General features: G+C 40.6%; 1 protein-coding gene across 1 annotated transcript in view; it reads left to right on the top strand.

Moving 5' to 3' along the window:
• Mrps6 (mitochondrial ribosomal protein S6) overlaps window positions 1-3,813 on the top strand; it is a 20,830-nt gene extending 17,017 nt beyond the window's left edge. The window contains exon 4 of the mRNA XM_033755941.1: window positions 3,261-3,813. Coding sequence (XP_033611832.1) covers window positions 3,261-3,450 — 190 coding nt within the window. The 3' untranslated portion in view covers window positions 3,451-3,813. The remainder of the gene's footprint in view (window positions 1-3,260) is intronic.
• The last annotated feature ends 12,335 nt before the right edge of the window (window positions 3,814-16,148 follow it).

The following is a 16,148-nucleotide window of genomic DNA, read 5'->3' as shown; positions in this document are numbered from 1 at the left end:
TTTTTTGCCTTATTGCTCTGGCAAAGACTCCATTGCAGTGTTGAATAAAAGTGGTGACCACACTGGACAACTTTCTTTGTTCTTAGTCTTGGGGAAGCTGACTTTCATTAGTTGGTGAAATAGTAATTGTAGGATTTTGAAGATATTTTTGTTAGTTTGAGGATGTTCCCTTCTATCTCTGGTTTCCTGAGAATTTTTATCAGGAATGACAATGGGAATTTGTTAAGTGCTTTTACTTTGCATTCTTGAAATTGTCATATGGCTTTTGGGGGGGGTATTTTGATTCTTTAATTTGTTAGCTTGACAGGCTACATCAGTTAATGTTTCATAAAGATTTTCCAATCTTTTATTCTTGGGATAAACTGCTTGGTTGTGATATATTGTCATTTTTAGGTATTAGTCAATTTGTTAATAGTTTGTTTAGAATTTTTTCATCTATGCTCATGAGTAATACTAATCTGTTCTTTTTCTGTGATATTTTGTTTTGATGTTGTGTAATCTCCATAAAGAGGGTAAAGCTTTTCTATAAAGAGATAAAGAAAATAAAAATCCTCAAAACAAGTTGAAGTGTGTTTTCCTATTTTGAGGGTGAATTTATATCAGAATTGGTATTTTTTCTTAACATTTGGTATCATTGACTCACAAAACTGCAACTGTAGTTTGTTGGTGGAAATGTTTTCATCTGCAAATTTAATTTCTTTTGCAGATGCAGAGCTATTATCTACTTTTTGTGAGTTTTTCATTTTTCGAGGAATTTGTCAAGTTTATTTTAAAAGTTACTCATATTTCTTAATATCCTTTTAATATTTGTAAAGTCAAGAGTCATTTTACCTTTCTCATTTCCAGTATTGGTAGTTTGTGTCCTAAGTCTTTATTGATCATTTCCCTCGAGATACATTCATTTTACTGATCTCAATGAACTGGGTTTCATGGATGTTCTCTGAGTTTTGTTTGTTTTCCAATTTAGGGATTTCTGCTTTCATCTGTAGTTCTACCCCCTTTACCTCCCTCTTACTAGATTGAATCCCTTCCTCCAGTTTCCTAAAGTGGAAGATGACCTCATTGATTTGAGTCCTTTCTTGTCATAGCTGCTTAGTGCTATAAATTTGTTGCTATGTACTGTTTTTCCAGCATCTCCAGTTACGTTGTTTTTTTCATTTTCATTCGCTTTCAGATACTTTGGAATTTCTGTTTTGATTTCTTCTTTAAGCCTTTGGTCCATTGTTCCATGATTTTCCAGGATTTGGGGGATTTTCCTTGAATCTTTCTGTATGCTTTTAATCCCTTTAGATGTATTGAGACTTCTTTTATGGCTGAGAGTGTGGTTGACCTTGCTTCATGTTCTGTATACACTTAAGAAGAATCCCAACTTTTGCTAGGTGAAGGGTTCTCTAAATGTGGTTTTGGATGGTTGATGTTAGTCTTGTCTTTGCTGATTTCTTGTGTACTAATTCTCTTCATTTCTGAGAGAGGAATATAAAAAAATCTAAGGTCGTGGGCCGGGGATTTAGCTCAGTTTTGCCATCACGTGCCCCACAAGTGCAAGGTCCTGAGTTCAATCCCTGGTACCAAAAAAAACCTCTCGGGTCATAATTGTGGATTTGTGTTTCCTTTTTCGGTTCTGTGAGTTCTCTTTATATTGGAGTTTTGGTATCTGGTATCTGATAGATTTACATCTGGGATTGTAAATGTACTGTAGACTTATATCTGTATCTTGGTAAGCTCATCATTATGAATTCTCTCTTTTTATTGCTGATAATTTTCTTTGCTCTAGAGGCTAATTCACCAGTTGAGCTGTCTTTTGATTATTGTTTTTCTGTCCTTTTTATTTGTTTACTTGAATGATTTTTACCACTAACCTTAGTGAAGAATGATCACTCAGGAAATTTGCTTACAAGTTTTGGAACCCTCTTTATGTGGAATTACACAAAATGCCATTCTTTTTTCTTGTAACTTTGTTTTTCGCTGAACTTCTCCATTTTTAGTATGGTCTTTTCTGCTTTCAAGAGAATTCTACCTTTCATGCCAGCACCACCATCGAAAGTTACTCTGGACATACTCTGTCTGTGTCAATCTCTGTTCAGAGTCCTTCGTATTTCAAGTATGTTTTAGTGGAATGAGATAGGTAGTAAACAAACGTATACTCTGCCATTGGTGTTAAGTCCTCCAATAAATGAATAAGGCACTGGGTAAAGGAGATCAGAGTAGTGAGGCTTGGTGGGTAGGACAGAGAGGGTGTTCCTTTAGGAGAAATGGCCATAGAACACCTCTGAGGTGAAATGGGGATAGAGATTTGACAAAAGTGAGGGGTAAACTGAGTGGAACTTGAGCAAAGAACAGTGCTGGCCAAAGAAATAGTGAGGGCCAAGATCTTAGAAGGGATTGTGCTTGGGAGCTCTAAGAGGGTGTGACTGGAACGTAGTAATGTTGAAAAAACTACCAGTTTAGAACATTGACGAATTCTGGATTACTATGCTGACACGATCCCTAACCACCGTGTAGCCCAAATCAGTCAGTACAAAGGAGGCTCAAACTTTTAGAGCTGAGAAGATAGATGTGCAGAGAAGGAAGCATGCATATTTTCTTGTAGCATCATCCAGTGACTGCTTCTGAAGCTGTGAATCTTTGGAGACCGGTGAGCCGCTTGGGATGTTTCTTAGCAGCAATGTGGTCTGAGTAAATGAAAGTGCATTCTTTTTCTTAACCGAAATTCAAATAATTTCCTTTGTATTCTTTGTCATTTCTTGAACATACAGAGTAGTCTTAAATGAGTCTCATCACTTTCTTAAGCTTTTTCTTTATTTATGAAGGGTAGCCAGTGGTCCTTACTGTTTCTCTTCGTTGCACTAAGTCACTTATAAAATCCTTTGGAAAACTATAAGGCTACCTAATAGATGTTTTCAAAGAAAATATCAATTGATGGTTTTTTAAAAATTCAATCTTGTTAGGCTGAAAATTCTGTCCTTTTACTTATAATTTTACCAGATTTTCTGTATTTCACACTTAAGTGCCAGTGCCTTTTTGCTGCTATAGAATTTGTTTAGGTTAATGTTTTCACAGCAGTATAACGGAAAAGGCCTTGGAAAGGAGGTTGAGTGTACTGCTGCACTCTTAGCTGGTCAGCTGAAAGTGTATTTGACAAAGACGTGTTTGTGAGTAGTTGATGCCTATCTGCCAAGAGTGAAATGAAACCATTGACTAACATAGTAATATTGTTGTATTTAAGGATACTAGAATTCTCAATTTTTTTTTTCTTTCAGATATTTCTTAGTGGATTTTTATGCACCACCGACAGCCGTGGAGAGTATAATGGAGCACTTGTCCCGGGACACTGATGTGATTAGACCAAATGTGGTAAAACACCCTCTGACCCAGGAAGTAAAAGAGTGTAAAGGGATGGTCCCAGTCCCACTTGAAGAAAAATTATATGCCCCAAAGAAGAGGAAGTGAGAACCTCCACCAGATTTTAGCCTTGTGTTGACTTCTGTCACACCAGAGCAGCATGGATGACTACTTCAGCCAAGAGTTTTATTACAGGTACCATTAGAGTTTTCTAGAGTGCTTTGCTTTTGAATCCCCCCTTTTAAGTAAGAAGTGAGAAAACTTTGCGAGAACAGCCCTATAGTCTGTGCAGATGAATTAGTGTAATTCTTTGTCATTGTGGACAGCAACACCATTCTGAAGAGCAAAACATAAAACTGCCTTGGATTGTAAGCTAGTCATTCAGACTGTGTATGACCATGCAAAAATAAAAACTGAAGACCCCTGTGTTATAGGGACAACTTTTTATCAAAGAAATAAACATGATTTTATAAAGTCCATCAGGTGTGTTGTGTCTTTGCCTGCTGCAGCATAGTACATTCCCTGAGGGCTCACAGCTCTGTTCTTGGGGTATCTCACAGTGTGGGGACACTGAAGTTCGGGGGCTGGGAGAAGTAGAGGTGAAGATGAATCTGTTCCTCATCTGCAAAGTGGGTAACTGTTTTTCTCCTGCGTGTCACTGGTCATTGTGGAAAGTGCTGCCCTTTTGTGAAAAGACATGTATGTTCTAGGGCCTTTGGGGTTTGCTTCTGACATTTCTTTGTCATTGGTCCCTGCCTCCACTGTCCCTCAGCTCTGGGAAGTCTCTGAGAAAGAAGCCTGCTGTAAGTGGGATTCCTCATGTGATGGGTGAGGATGAGGGCTTTTTTAGGAACACTCACTTAAATCTCACTGTAGGTCTCCATGGGGCTGATGAACTGGGAGACTTGAGCAGTATTTGTACAGCATTCTGCACAGAGGTCTGCCACCATCACAGATATCAGTCCTATGGGAATGGAATGTTGGGGAACCTACCAGGTAGTAAGAATTTCTCGTTACGTTGATCTGTACAGTCAGATCATCTTAAAGCAGGAAGGGGTGAGATAGAACAGAGGTATGTTAGAGAAGCCTTCGAGCCAGGTGGCAGCTCCTAGTCCTTGGCTTATCCCCTCTTAAAGCTATCTTTTCTGCATGGGGTCATCAGTTTTGTTACTTTGCTTATTTTTAAGAGCTCAGATGGCATCTAGCTTCAAATTCCTCCAGAGGCAGAAGGCTATGAAAATTCTTTGCAGAGCAGTAGTGTAATAAAGAGAGTCATTAAGAAAGAACTTCAGACTAGAAATAAGAGGGATATAGTAGAGATAATCTGGGCAAATATCCTGCTTCCTATTTAATTAGGATTTGCTGATTCTGGAGGCCTTTGGCTAGGGCTTGCACAAGAGCACAAACTATCAGGTGGGTATTGTTTTCTATTATTAACTATTCCACATGCCATATACCATGCTGTACGGCTATGGTCTACTAAGCTTATTTAGTCCCTTCAGCCCCTTGAGGGAAGATTGTTATGCCTATTTGGAGAATGAGGGAACTGACTCAGAACTGATCTTGGTCTTACAGATAACAAGTGGCAGCTGGAACCTTGAACTGGGGACCCAGGTGCTGTTTGGTCTTTCCTGTCCTTTGACACTGAGATTGTGTTCAACTCTCACGTTAAACAAGACACCTAGTGTCAATTGGTACCGCTCAGCTAGTAGTGTCTGTCCTCATTGCCTGAGTATGGCATTGGCACTTACTTTTCCTGCTCTTCTCAGTGTCCGAGAAGACAGTTGTTGCCATTTGGCATCCCAGGTAACACAAACTTTCAGAAGCTAAGAGTTTAGGAAGGAGGCTGGCGAAGTAGGACAGCTGTGCAGTGTTCCACTTCCCCTCTGTGGAGGTGCTAAAGTGAAGCCACTGTTCCTCTTCCTAAGGCCTGATTCACAGCTGTACGCACAGTAACTTCCTGCAGCCTCTGGCAGTCACATGCCTGCTGTGTGAGGAGGGAACATGCAGGTGATTTCCAGGCTGCACGTTAACTTTCAGAGCCTAGTATCCCATCATCCTACCTGGAGAGGTCTGAGAGGCTATTGTACTGGTCCAGTCCTTTAGTGAGTGATGGTGAGCAACATTTGAAGGACATTCCTGACCTTATTGGATCTGATAGCTGGAGAGGTAGACAAAGCCTGTGGTGCCAAAAGAAAAGTGCTACCGAGGGCAAATGCAGAGGCTACGAGGGGTTGAGGATGTGGGTAGAAACATCCCTAAGGCTCTTGAGAGAAGAGGATGGGAGGAAAGGGGTTGTGATGACAAGGCACTGAAGGGCCAGATCTGGAGGCTGGAGATTCCTGAAGAATAAGCATGAAAGGACAGGTGATCACTGAAGTGATACGCACTCGAGAGGGCTGGACTCAAGAGAGCACTCCCTGTGGGCTCACATCCTGCAGGGGTACATCTTTAGATTTGGAACTTTGGCCCCCTTGGACAGGATTGATCGTCCTCAAGTGCTTTGTTTACTCTGCATTGTTGCCTTCATCCAGCTGCCCTTCAGGACACCATACTTGGACTTAAAGAAGAATGTGGAGGAACTTGTCTGTATTTGACATGTGGACAGGATTGCTAACGTAAGTGATGTTTAGCCTCAAGTTCCTCTCACCTTTCTCTGGCACTCAGCTGTTTCTCCTTTCTCTCAGTATATTGGTCAGCTTTTCGCTGCTATGGCTAAATACCTGAGAAAAACAGCTTAAAGGAGGAAGTGTTTATCTCATCTCACAGTTCCAGAGGGTTCAGTCCAGCTGGCTGGCTCCAAGGTAGCTACATGGTGGAAAGGCATTTCAAAGCTGGTTCACCTCATGACTGCTGGTGAAGCAGAAAGGGTTGGGAAGAGCTAGAGGACGGGCCCAAGGACCAGATATATTCCCCAAGAACAACCCTCCACGGCTTACCTGGACACCCAAAATTAATGCTACTCTCCTCGGCATCTCTCAAACCAGTTGAGCTAACGGGATTGAGCTAACAGGATTAACTACCACACCCAGAGTCTCCTAAAAGATTGTTTTTGCCAGCGATCTCTGCTTTTCTGGAGGAAAGGACAGTGCCTTGTCTACCCGGGTGGAGGTCCTCTAAAGAGAGCAAGACTCCATGATAGTGATACCTCCAGAGTCAGTGGCCCAAAGCCAGTGGCCACAGTGCAACTCAGGGTGTGAAGTAGGTCCACCGGGATGGACAACAATGTGCAGGCTGAGGGCCCAAGAAGCTGTTCTCTGTGTGCCTCAGGGAAGCTGCCTTCCATGACATTTACAAGTTGTGGATACTCTAAACTCTGAACCGTGGAGTGTCAGCCAAGGAGGACCATGAGGTCTACTTAAGTGGGCCTTTCAGAGTTTTGTTGAAAGATCAAGTATATGTTGATAGAGATGGGATTCTTGGTTAAAAGCTTGTGAACTATAGAAAGTCCAAGCCATGCTTCCCTTCTTCTGGACCCAACTGGATATAAAAGAGCAGGTGTCAGTGCAGCATGCCCAGCCAGGGCTCATGGATGTTTCTTTACCCTCCTCACATTTTTGTGAGGCAGACCTCTACATTTTACAGGTAAGTCACCTGAGGCTCAGAAAAGAACTCATCCAAGACCATGAAGGAGTTGGAATTCAGCCTGCTAATCTGATTTCAGAGACCATTTTTGGCAGCCAGTGAAGCCTTTGTGCTATGCCTTTCTGGAAGTGGACACTGCTGGTCTTGTAGCTCAAGCCCTTCTCTAGTGATCTCCTACCCTGGGCCTTTCTGTCCCAGACCCAGACTGAGGCCCCAGGCTTCCTTGATGTAGGAAGGGAGCCAGTGGGGCTGGGATTGCTGGGGGATGTTTCAGGTACAAAAGGGGGCCCCGAGAACAATGGAAAGATGGATTACCTGGAGGCTGGACCTTTTCACACATTTCTGCACCATCATTTCCAGCAGAGCTCTCTTCTCTCTATGTTGCTCCAGGGGGGTCTTTATAGTGCACACAACGAAGGCACACTGGGCAGTGTCCCTGAACTCCAGCCACTAACTGATGGGTAGGAAGAGTGGGGATACTCAGCCATCAAACAGAGGCCGTAGTAATTTTGAGATGCAAACCAAATGCTGTGGAAATGGGAGGGGGCATTCATTAGCTCTTGGCATGGAGGTGGGGCTGGGAAATTTTCCAGCAGCGCTAGTGTTGCAGCTGGCAAAGGAGCAACTATTGTGGAGGGTGGGTGGGAGGAACAGGGAGGTGACAACACTAATGTGTTTTGGGAGCTCCTGGGAGAAGGCAAGTACAGTGATGCTGAAAGGGATCTTGGAGTATCAGAGCCACAGGCTATCTTTGGAGGTTAGACTGGAAAGTCAGGCAGGGCCTAAGCCTCAGCTGCCAGTGGACACTTTGGCTGCTGAGGATTTCTTGAAGGATTATTTCCAAGAGCTAACAGTGGATCCTGTGCATGCTGACTTGGTACCAAGTGTGCCTCCTGAGGAACCCCACAGTGCTCACACATTTCTGAGGGAAATGGTTCTATAGATGCCTCATGGAGAAGTAAAGGGGCTGAGATGAGATTTTCAGATGCCCACAGTAGCAGGATTCACTAGAGTAGAGGTGCTTATTCACTGACCCCCCCACCAAGTAAACTGGGTGTGCTCTGAAATGTGTGTCAGAGCATTTGAGAAGTACAAGTTGTTCTACCTTTGCATGATCTGGGCTATTTCCATTTGTGTTAGGAGGCAAAGCAGAAACCTTACTGAACCTGATGGCTTTGCAATGTCACCTGCCAATCCCTGCCCTATCTTCCTGTGCCTGGGAAAAGGCAAGTATGGTGTTAATGGAAAGTTTCCAAGGCAATTTGTGGGATTCTTCATTACCTTGAAAAAGATTCAGTAGTGGAATAAGCATATAACTTCAGGTCAAAGACTTGATTGAGGGACCTGGCTTTACTACACAGCAGCTATTTAACATGGACAGTTTCTTCCCTTGGTTTTATTGCCCTTGTATAGAAAATGGTCAGGAGTTCGGATGCAGTGAACCAGAAGGTCTGAGCCCTTTCAAGTCATTAGCTGCCAGATTTCCAGAGGGGCTACCCCAGGAAGTCAGTAGGGTAGCATAGGGAGGTGAGGAAGGGTTCAAAGGATTTTTCAGAGGCTTATTCCCTGCTCATTTCTCTTCATCTTCTGATAAACACTTGTGGTTTTCATAACCTGCCAGTGAGTGCAGTGGGACTTCCTGTTGCTCTAACTCCAAACAGAATAGGCATTGTGCACTGTGCATAATCACAAGAACACATTAAAGAACCCCAGACGTCAGAACAGTCATTTACTGCTCTCAAATTGCTGGAGGTATTTGTGCTGTCTGGAAATGAAGTTTGAGGGGATATGGGTTTAGAGCCAAATGCAGGTAAGAGGTATTGATAGGCTACAGGAGGAAAATTTGCAACCAAGGAGTGGTGAAGTCTAATTTTTGGAGAACTGTGGCACAAGCCCCAGAATCAACCTCTAAACATATTGTAACAGCACAGCGATATCCAACAACCCTGGACACTTCCAGCTTCCTTGCACCCTAGTAAGACTAGAGTCAGACTTTGTGAAACCAAATTTGATCTCCAAACCCCTTAATTTCCCTAGATGGCTAAAAGAGCCAGAATTGATGTATTATTGGGTAATATTACATCTAAATCCTTGTCACAGAAACACCAGCACCATCATGTTTTCCTGAGATTTGCCCTGAGACCGCTCCACTTGTACAAGTGCATTGTTCAGCAGGCCATGCCAGAAGTAAGGATTGTATAAATTGGACTCCTAGATTCCACATAAGTGGGTGACTCCATTATTCCTATAAAGTGTGTACTGAACTAAATGATAGGACATAATAGTAGCCCTTTTGTCCAAGTGAATTCCTAAAAGGAAGCGTCTCATGATCAGAAAACTAGATATTCTTGACAGAAGTGTCAAGGTTTGTTAATTGGCACAGACTTCATTATGAAATTTATTTCTTGCTCAAATTTATTTGTAAGCCCAAATAAATATTTGTGGCATTTAGAGTGGTAAAAATTGGGGCAAGCAATGCTCTATCTTGTTTCAGTACTCACACTGTAAAAAAGTGTTATGGGTCGTTTAGTGCCGTCTTTTTTGCATATGTGCTTTTGCATTTGAATTTCACTTTAAAACAGCCCCCAGGTGTTGTGCTGAAGTGCTGTGTAGTGTTCTTAAACTCAAGAACTGTGATGTGTCTTGTGGTGAAATTAAGTGATAATGGCCTTGAGTGCAGTGTTACTGAATCAACAGTATTTTGGAAATAATATATAAGCACAAGTCTATTGATTGGTTGACATAAGCCCTATGACCAGAGGCTGTATTTCCCCTGTGAGCAATGATTTGGCATTCTCTAATTCAGTGTTCCCAATGACTATAGAACATAAGTAGTGCAAACAGGTATCAACTATATTTGACTATGGGATTTGTGTGTTGTTTTTCTAATGAGAACCTCCGTAACATCTTTCTATAATTCTTCAACTTTTATTTGCAATAAAGGAAGTTTTTAATCCCCACCATTATTCTTATTCTGCTGGTCTCATTTGTCTTTCACCACACTGCCTCTTGTTTTCAGCTACACATATTTTCATTCCCTACACCAGGGAGCTGTGCTGTCTCCATGAGCCAGTGACCTCCTCTCTGCAAGAACATTTAGAAAGTTCTGTAGCAGAAAGGTTAGGTAATGTGGCCAGAAATTTCCAGAACTATAGTAGCCTGGACACAGGGCACCTGTTACCTTCCAGCCTTAGAAGGAGTAGTTTTGGTGGTGGTTAGTAATGGCCATAGAAGAGAATAATGAGTAGGGTAGTGTCTTAGTTACTTTTTTCTCATTGCTGAGACAAAATAGCTGACACCCAAAGTTAAAAGAAGAAAGGCTTATTTGGCTCACAGTTTGTAAAGGTTTCAGTCTATAACTGGCTGGTTTCAAGGCATGGTGGCATGGCAGAGGGGCATCACAGAGGAGAAACTGTTCAAGGTGAGAAGAAGGCAGCAAAAGCAGCAAGCAACAACCAGCAATAGCAGCAGCCCTCTTTCTGTCCCTTATTTCTTATCCAGGCTACCCTACCTTAGGGCAGGTAGCACTCACACCCAGGGTAGGACACCCTTAATCTTAGCATGACACCATAAGTCAATCCCAGGATCACATCCTTGATCCCAGCATCACACACCCAGATCCAGCCACCTCTGAAAAGTCCCACCTGTGACCACATGAGGCTTTGGGGGGACATCTACATTTGATCTTAGCCAAAAGGCCTAGAAGCGATGGGGAGACATCTAGATACAAGCTATAACAGATAGCAACTCATCACCCCGGCTTGGGACTCAGAGCCACCTCTGCTGCACGGCCCGGCCTGAACTACAGGCATCCTCTGGAGCTATGTCATTTCCAGCAGGCACCACTGATTGGCTCTGACACAGTGCCAGGAGGGTAGCCATGTGGGCGCTGCTGTGCACCGTCCTCCCCCTCCCCCCGGCTATTAGATCCCCTGATTGAGCCAGTCCTTGGATGCACTCTGCAGAGGCATGGTGGGCTACAAAGGGTGGTGATTGATCCTATTATGTTCCTGATTGTATCGATAGGGATAAAGGATAGGGATTGATTTGATAAGTTGTTTTATCAATTATGAAAATGAGAATGTCTATAAGTCATTAGAGAATCAAAGACTGGGACACAGTGATATCAGGAATATTTAATGACCCAGAGATTGAATCAAGGGCAACCCAATAGCAAAAATAAAGATGAGAAAACACTTAAGCAAACCACAAAAACAGACTTTCAGTCCACCAATGGCAAACAGTAGGGCAAAGAAGGATGAAAAATCAGATAGTGAACCTCCAGGTATAAGTCATTAGAGAATCAAAGACTGGGACACAGTGATATCAGGAATATTTAATGACCCAGAGATTGAATCAAGGGCAACCCAATAGCAAAAATAAAGATGAGAAAACACTTAAGCAAACCACAAAAACAGACTTTCAGTCCACCAATGGCAAACAGTAGGGCAAAGAAGGATGAAAAATCAGATAGTGAACCTCCAGGACACTCAGAACTCAGAACTCACAACACCCAACATAGGAAAGAAATGGAATCCATCAAACAGATTCAAACGGATATCCAGGAGATTAAAAACTCTATTGAAAGCATACACAACAGAATAAACAAGATTGCGAAGATAGAATCTCAGATATAAATGATAGGATAGCAGACAGTGACCACGAAAAGCGAGGTCTCTTAAAAACAGTAAGGGAGCATAAGAAATCGATCCAACAACTCCTAGATGATGTAAAGAAGAATAACATAAGACTGATAGGTATCCATGAAGTACCAGGACAAAATGCAAATTACTTAAAAAAGCTGTTCAAAGAATTAATGACACAAAACTTCCCAAACAGAGGGGAAGAATTAGACATACAGATAAGGCATATAGGACACCAACTAACCACGATAAAAAAAAAATCTACACCTAGACATATAATAATCAAGATCCCAGAAACCCAACAGAAGAACAAAATACTACAAGCAATAAAAGAAAAGAAACAAATCACATGCAAAGGAAAGCCCATCAGAACCACAGCAGACTTTTCAACACAAACCCTCAGGTCAAGGACAGCCTGGAGTGAGGTATTTCAAGTCCTAAAAGAAAACAACCTACAACCAAGACTGATGTATCCTGCAAAACTCTTTTTCAAAATGGACGGAGAAATAAAATACTTCCATAACGAAGAACACTTGAGAAACTTCATGAATACTAAACCAACACTACAAAGAATTTTAAACAATATCCTAGAAAAAGACAATGAAGATCACAACACCAGGAGGCCCAACAGAGCAAATCAAATAGCCAAGGCAAGAAACTAAAAGGAGAGGACAAAAAATAAAGAGTCAACAAAAGGACAATAACATGACAATAATAAGTCAGTACATATCAGTTATAACTATAAATGTCAATGGCTTCAATTTGCCAATCAAGAGAAATAGATTGGCAGAATGGATTAAGAAGCAAAATCCAACAATATGTTGTATACAAGAAACACACCTAGTTCAAAAAGAAGACCATAGACTGAAAGTGAAAGGATAGAAAACAATTCTCCATGTGACAGGAGCCCATAAAAATCAGGGGTAGCAATCTTGTTCACAGACAAAGCAAACTTCAAACCAAAACTGATTTAAGAGAAACAAAGAAGACCACTACATCCTTGTAAAGGGAACAATCCAAGAAGAAGAACTGACAGTCATAAACATATATGCACCAAATATAAATGCCCCAAACTATATAAAACAAATATTAAGTAACACAAAAAACCAAATAACCACTAATCCAATTGTAATGGGGGATCTGAATACCCCACTATTACAAATAGATCATCTAGGCAAAAAAATCAACAATGAAATACTAGAACTGAACCAAGCTTTTGAATGTATGGACTTATTAGACATCTACAGAGTGTTCCACTCCACAAAATCAGAATATACATTCTTTTCAGCTGCACATGGGTCATTCTCCAAGATAGATCACATACTAGCTCACAAAACAGGTTTGAATAAATGCAAAAGAATTGAAGTTATTCCCTGTATATTATCAGATCACAGTGCAGTAAAGCTGGAGATCAATAGCATAAGAAACTGTAGGAACTTCACAAACACATGGAAATTGAACAACACTCTCCTGAACAATCAATGGATCACAGAGGAAATTAAAGAAGAAATCAGACAGTTTTTACAAATAAACGAAAATGCCAATAAAACATACAGGAATCTATGGGACACAATGAAAACAGTTCTACATGGAAAATTCATAGCACTGAATGCCCACATTAGGAAAACAGAGCAAGCTCAAACAACCTAACAATGACTCTTAGACTCCTAGAAAAGCAAGAGCAAGAAAAACCCAAAGCTCAAACAAGAGAGGAAATTATAAAGATTAGAGCACAAATCAATGCAATGGAAACTAAGAAAATGATACAAAAAATAAATGAATCGAGTTGGTTTTTTGAAAGAATAAATAAAATCGACAAACCCTTAGCAAACCTTATCAAAAAAAGGAAAGAAAAGGCTCAGATTCATGCAATCAAGAATGAAAAAGGCAAAGTCACAACAGATCCCACAGAAATCCAGAGGATCATTAATACATATTATGAGAACCTGTACTCGAATAAAACAGAAAACACAGAAGAAATGGACAGATTTCTAGATACTTATGAATTACCAAAGTTGAACGAAGAAGATAAAAACATTTTAAACACCCCACTCCCAATCAGTGAAATTGAAAATGTAATTAAAAATTTACCCACAAAGTGAAGCCCAGGTCCTGATGGATTCACTGCTGAATTTTACAAGGCATTTAGAGAAGATCTACTGCCATTACTCTTCAGACTTTTCAGTGAAATTGAAAGAGAAGCAATACTTCCAAATTCATTCCTGGAAGCAAATATCACTTTGATTCCCAAACCTGGGAAAGATGTAACTAAAAAAGAGAACTACAGGCCAATCTCCTTAATGAATATAGATGCAAAAATCCTCAATAAGATACTAGCAAACAGAATACAGAGGATCATCAAGAAGATCGTACATCCTGACCACTTCGGATTTATTCCAGGGATGCAAGGATGGTTCAACATATGTAAATCAATAAATATAATACACTATATTAACAAAGTCAAGGACAAGAACCACATGATCCTCTCGATAGATGCAGAAAAAGCATTTGACAAAATTCAACACCCATTCATGATAAAGACTCTGCAAAAAATTGGAACAGATGGTCTATGTCTCAACTTAATAAAGGCTATCTATGAAAAACCAACAGCCAAAATCATATTAAATGGCCAAAAACTGAAAATCTTCAAGTTAAAATCAGAAACAAGACAAGGATGCCCACTATCACCACTCCTCTTCGATAGCCATAGCAATTAGATAAGACAAAAAAAGCAATAAAGATAGAGGAAGAAGTTAAACTGTCATGATTTGCTGATGATATGATACTCTACATTGAAGACCCAAAAAACTCCACCAAAAGACTTCTTGACTTAATCGACACTTTTAGCAGAGTAGCTGGATACAAGGTCAACACCCAAAAATCAATAGCCTTCTTGTACACAAACAACAGACTCACTGAGAAAGAAATTAGGGAAACAATTCCTTTCACAATAGCACCCTAAAAAATGAAGTATCTGGGAATCAATCTAACAAAAGAAGCAAATGACCTCTACTCTGAAAACTACAGCACTCTGAAAAAAGAGATTGAGGAAGATATAAGAAAATGGAAAGATCTCCCCTGCTCCTGGGTAGGAAGAATCAACATAGTGAAAATGGCCATACTACCAAAACTGCTATACAGATTCAATGCAATACCAATTAAAATGCCAACACTATACTTCACAGAACTAGAAAGAAGAATCCAAAAATTCATTTGGAACCATAAGAGACCTAGAATAGCAAAAGCCATCCTACGCAACAGACACATGGCAGCGGGTATAACAATTCCCCATTTGAAACTATACTACAAAGCCGCGATGATAAAACAGCATGGTACTGGCAAAGAAACAGACCTGAGGATCAGTGGAACGGATTGGAAGACACAAAAACAACTCCAGATGCACTCAGCTACCTCATCTAAGACAAAGGAGCTGACAGTCAGGAAAGATAGCCTCTTTAATAAATGGTGTTGGAAAAACTGGATCTCAACCTACAAAACATTAAAACTAGACCCTTATCTGTCACCATGCACTAAATTAAAATCCAAGTGGATTAAAGATCTAAATATAAAAAGAAAAACACTAAACTTGCTGGAAGATAAGTTAGGCAGAACTCTGGAAGACACTGGCATAGTGAAAGACTTTATGAACAAATTCTCAGTAGCACGGGAACTAGCACAAAGAATCAACACCTGGGATCTCATCTTATTAAAAAGCTTCTGCACTGCAAAAGAAGTCATCAACAGAACTAAGAGAAAACCTACAATGTGGGAAAAACTTTCTACCAGCTGCTCCTCAGACAAAGGACTATTATCTAGAATATATAAAGAACTCAAAACAACCAGCCCCCCTCAAATATAAAGACCCAATTCTAAACTCGGCATCTGAAATCAACAGACATTTCTCAGACAAAGAAATAAAAGCAGCAAGTAAATATATGAAAAAATACTTCACATCACTGATCATTCAAGTGATGCAGATGAAGACAACACTGAGATTTCACCTCACCCCACAAAGAATGGCTGCTATCAAGAAATCACACAACAAAAAATGTTGGTGCTGTTGTGGGGAGAAAGAAACCCTTCTCCATTGTTGGTGGGAGTGCAGACTGGTGCAACCACTATGGAAGTCAATATGGAGATACCTCAAAGAACTAGGATTAGAGGTTCCATTTGACCCAGCCATCTCTCTGTTGGGTATCTTTCCAAAAGAATTAAAAGAATTATACCACAGTGATATATGCACACCCATGTTTATAGCGGCACAGTTTGTAATAGCTAAAACTTGGAAACAGCCCATCTGCCCATCAGTTGGAAACTGGATAAAGAAGATGTGGTTTTTCTATAAAATGGAATACTACTCAGCCACAAAGAATGAGAAAGTAGATTCATTCATAGGTAAATGGGTACATTTTGAGGATATACTCCTAAGTGAAATAAATAAGTCACACATATGCAAATACTGAATAGTTTCTCTGGTATGAAAAACTAAAATAGTAATCAAGATCCTAACGGGATAATCAGCAATGTGAAATAGGAAGAAAAGGACCAAAGGTGTAGGGACAGTGAGAAGGATAGGGA

The sequence above is a fragment of the Fukomys damarensis genome, unplaced genomic scaffold (assembly GCF_012274545.1).
Source record: "Fukomys damarensis isolate Sample0158 unplaced genomic scaffold, DMR_v1.0_HiC HiC_scaffold_24, whole genome shotgun sequence".
NCBI lineage: Eukaryota > Metazoa > Chordata > Mammalia > Rodentia > Bathyergidae > Fukomys > Fukomys damarensis.
Note: the sequence above shows the minus strand (reverse complement) of the source record. Positions and strands in the feature narration are given on the sequence as shown.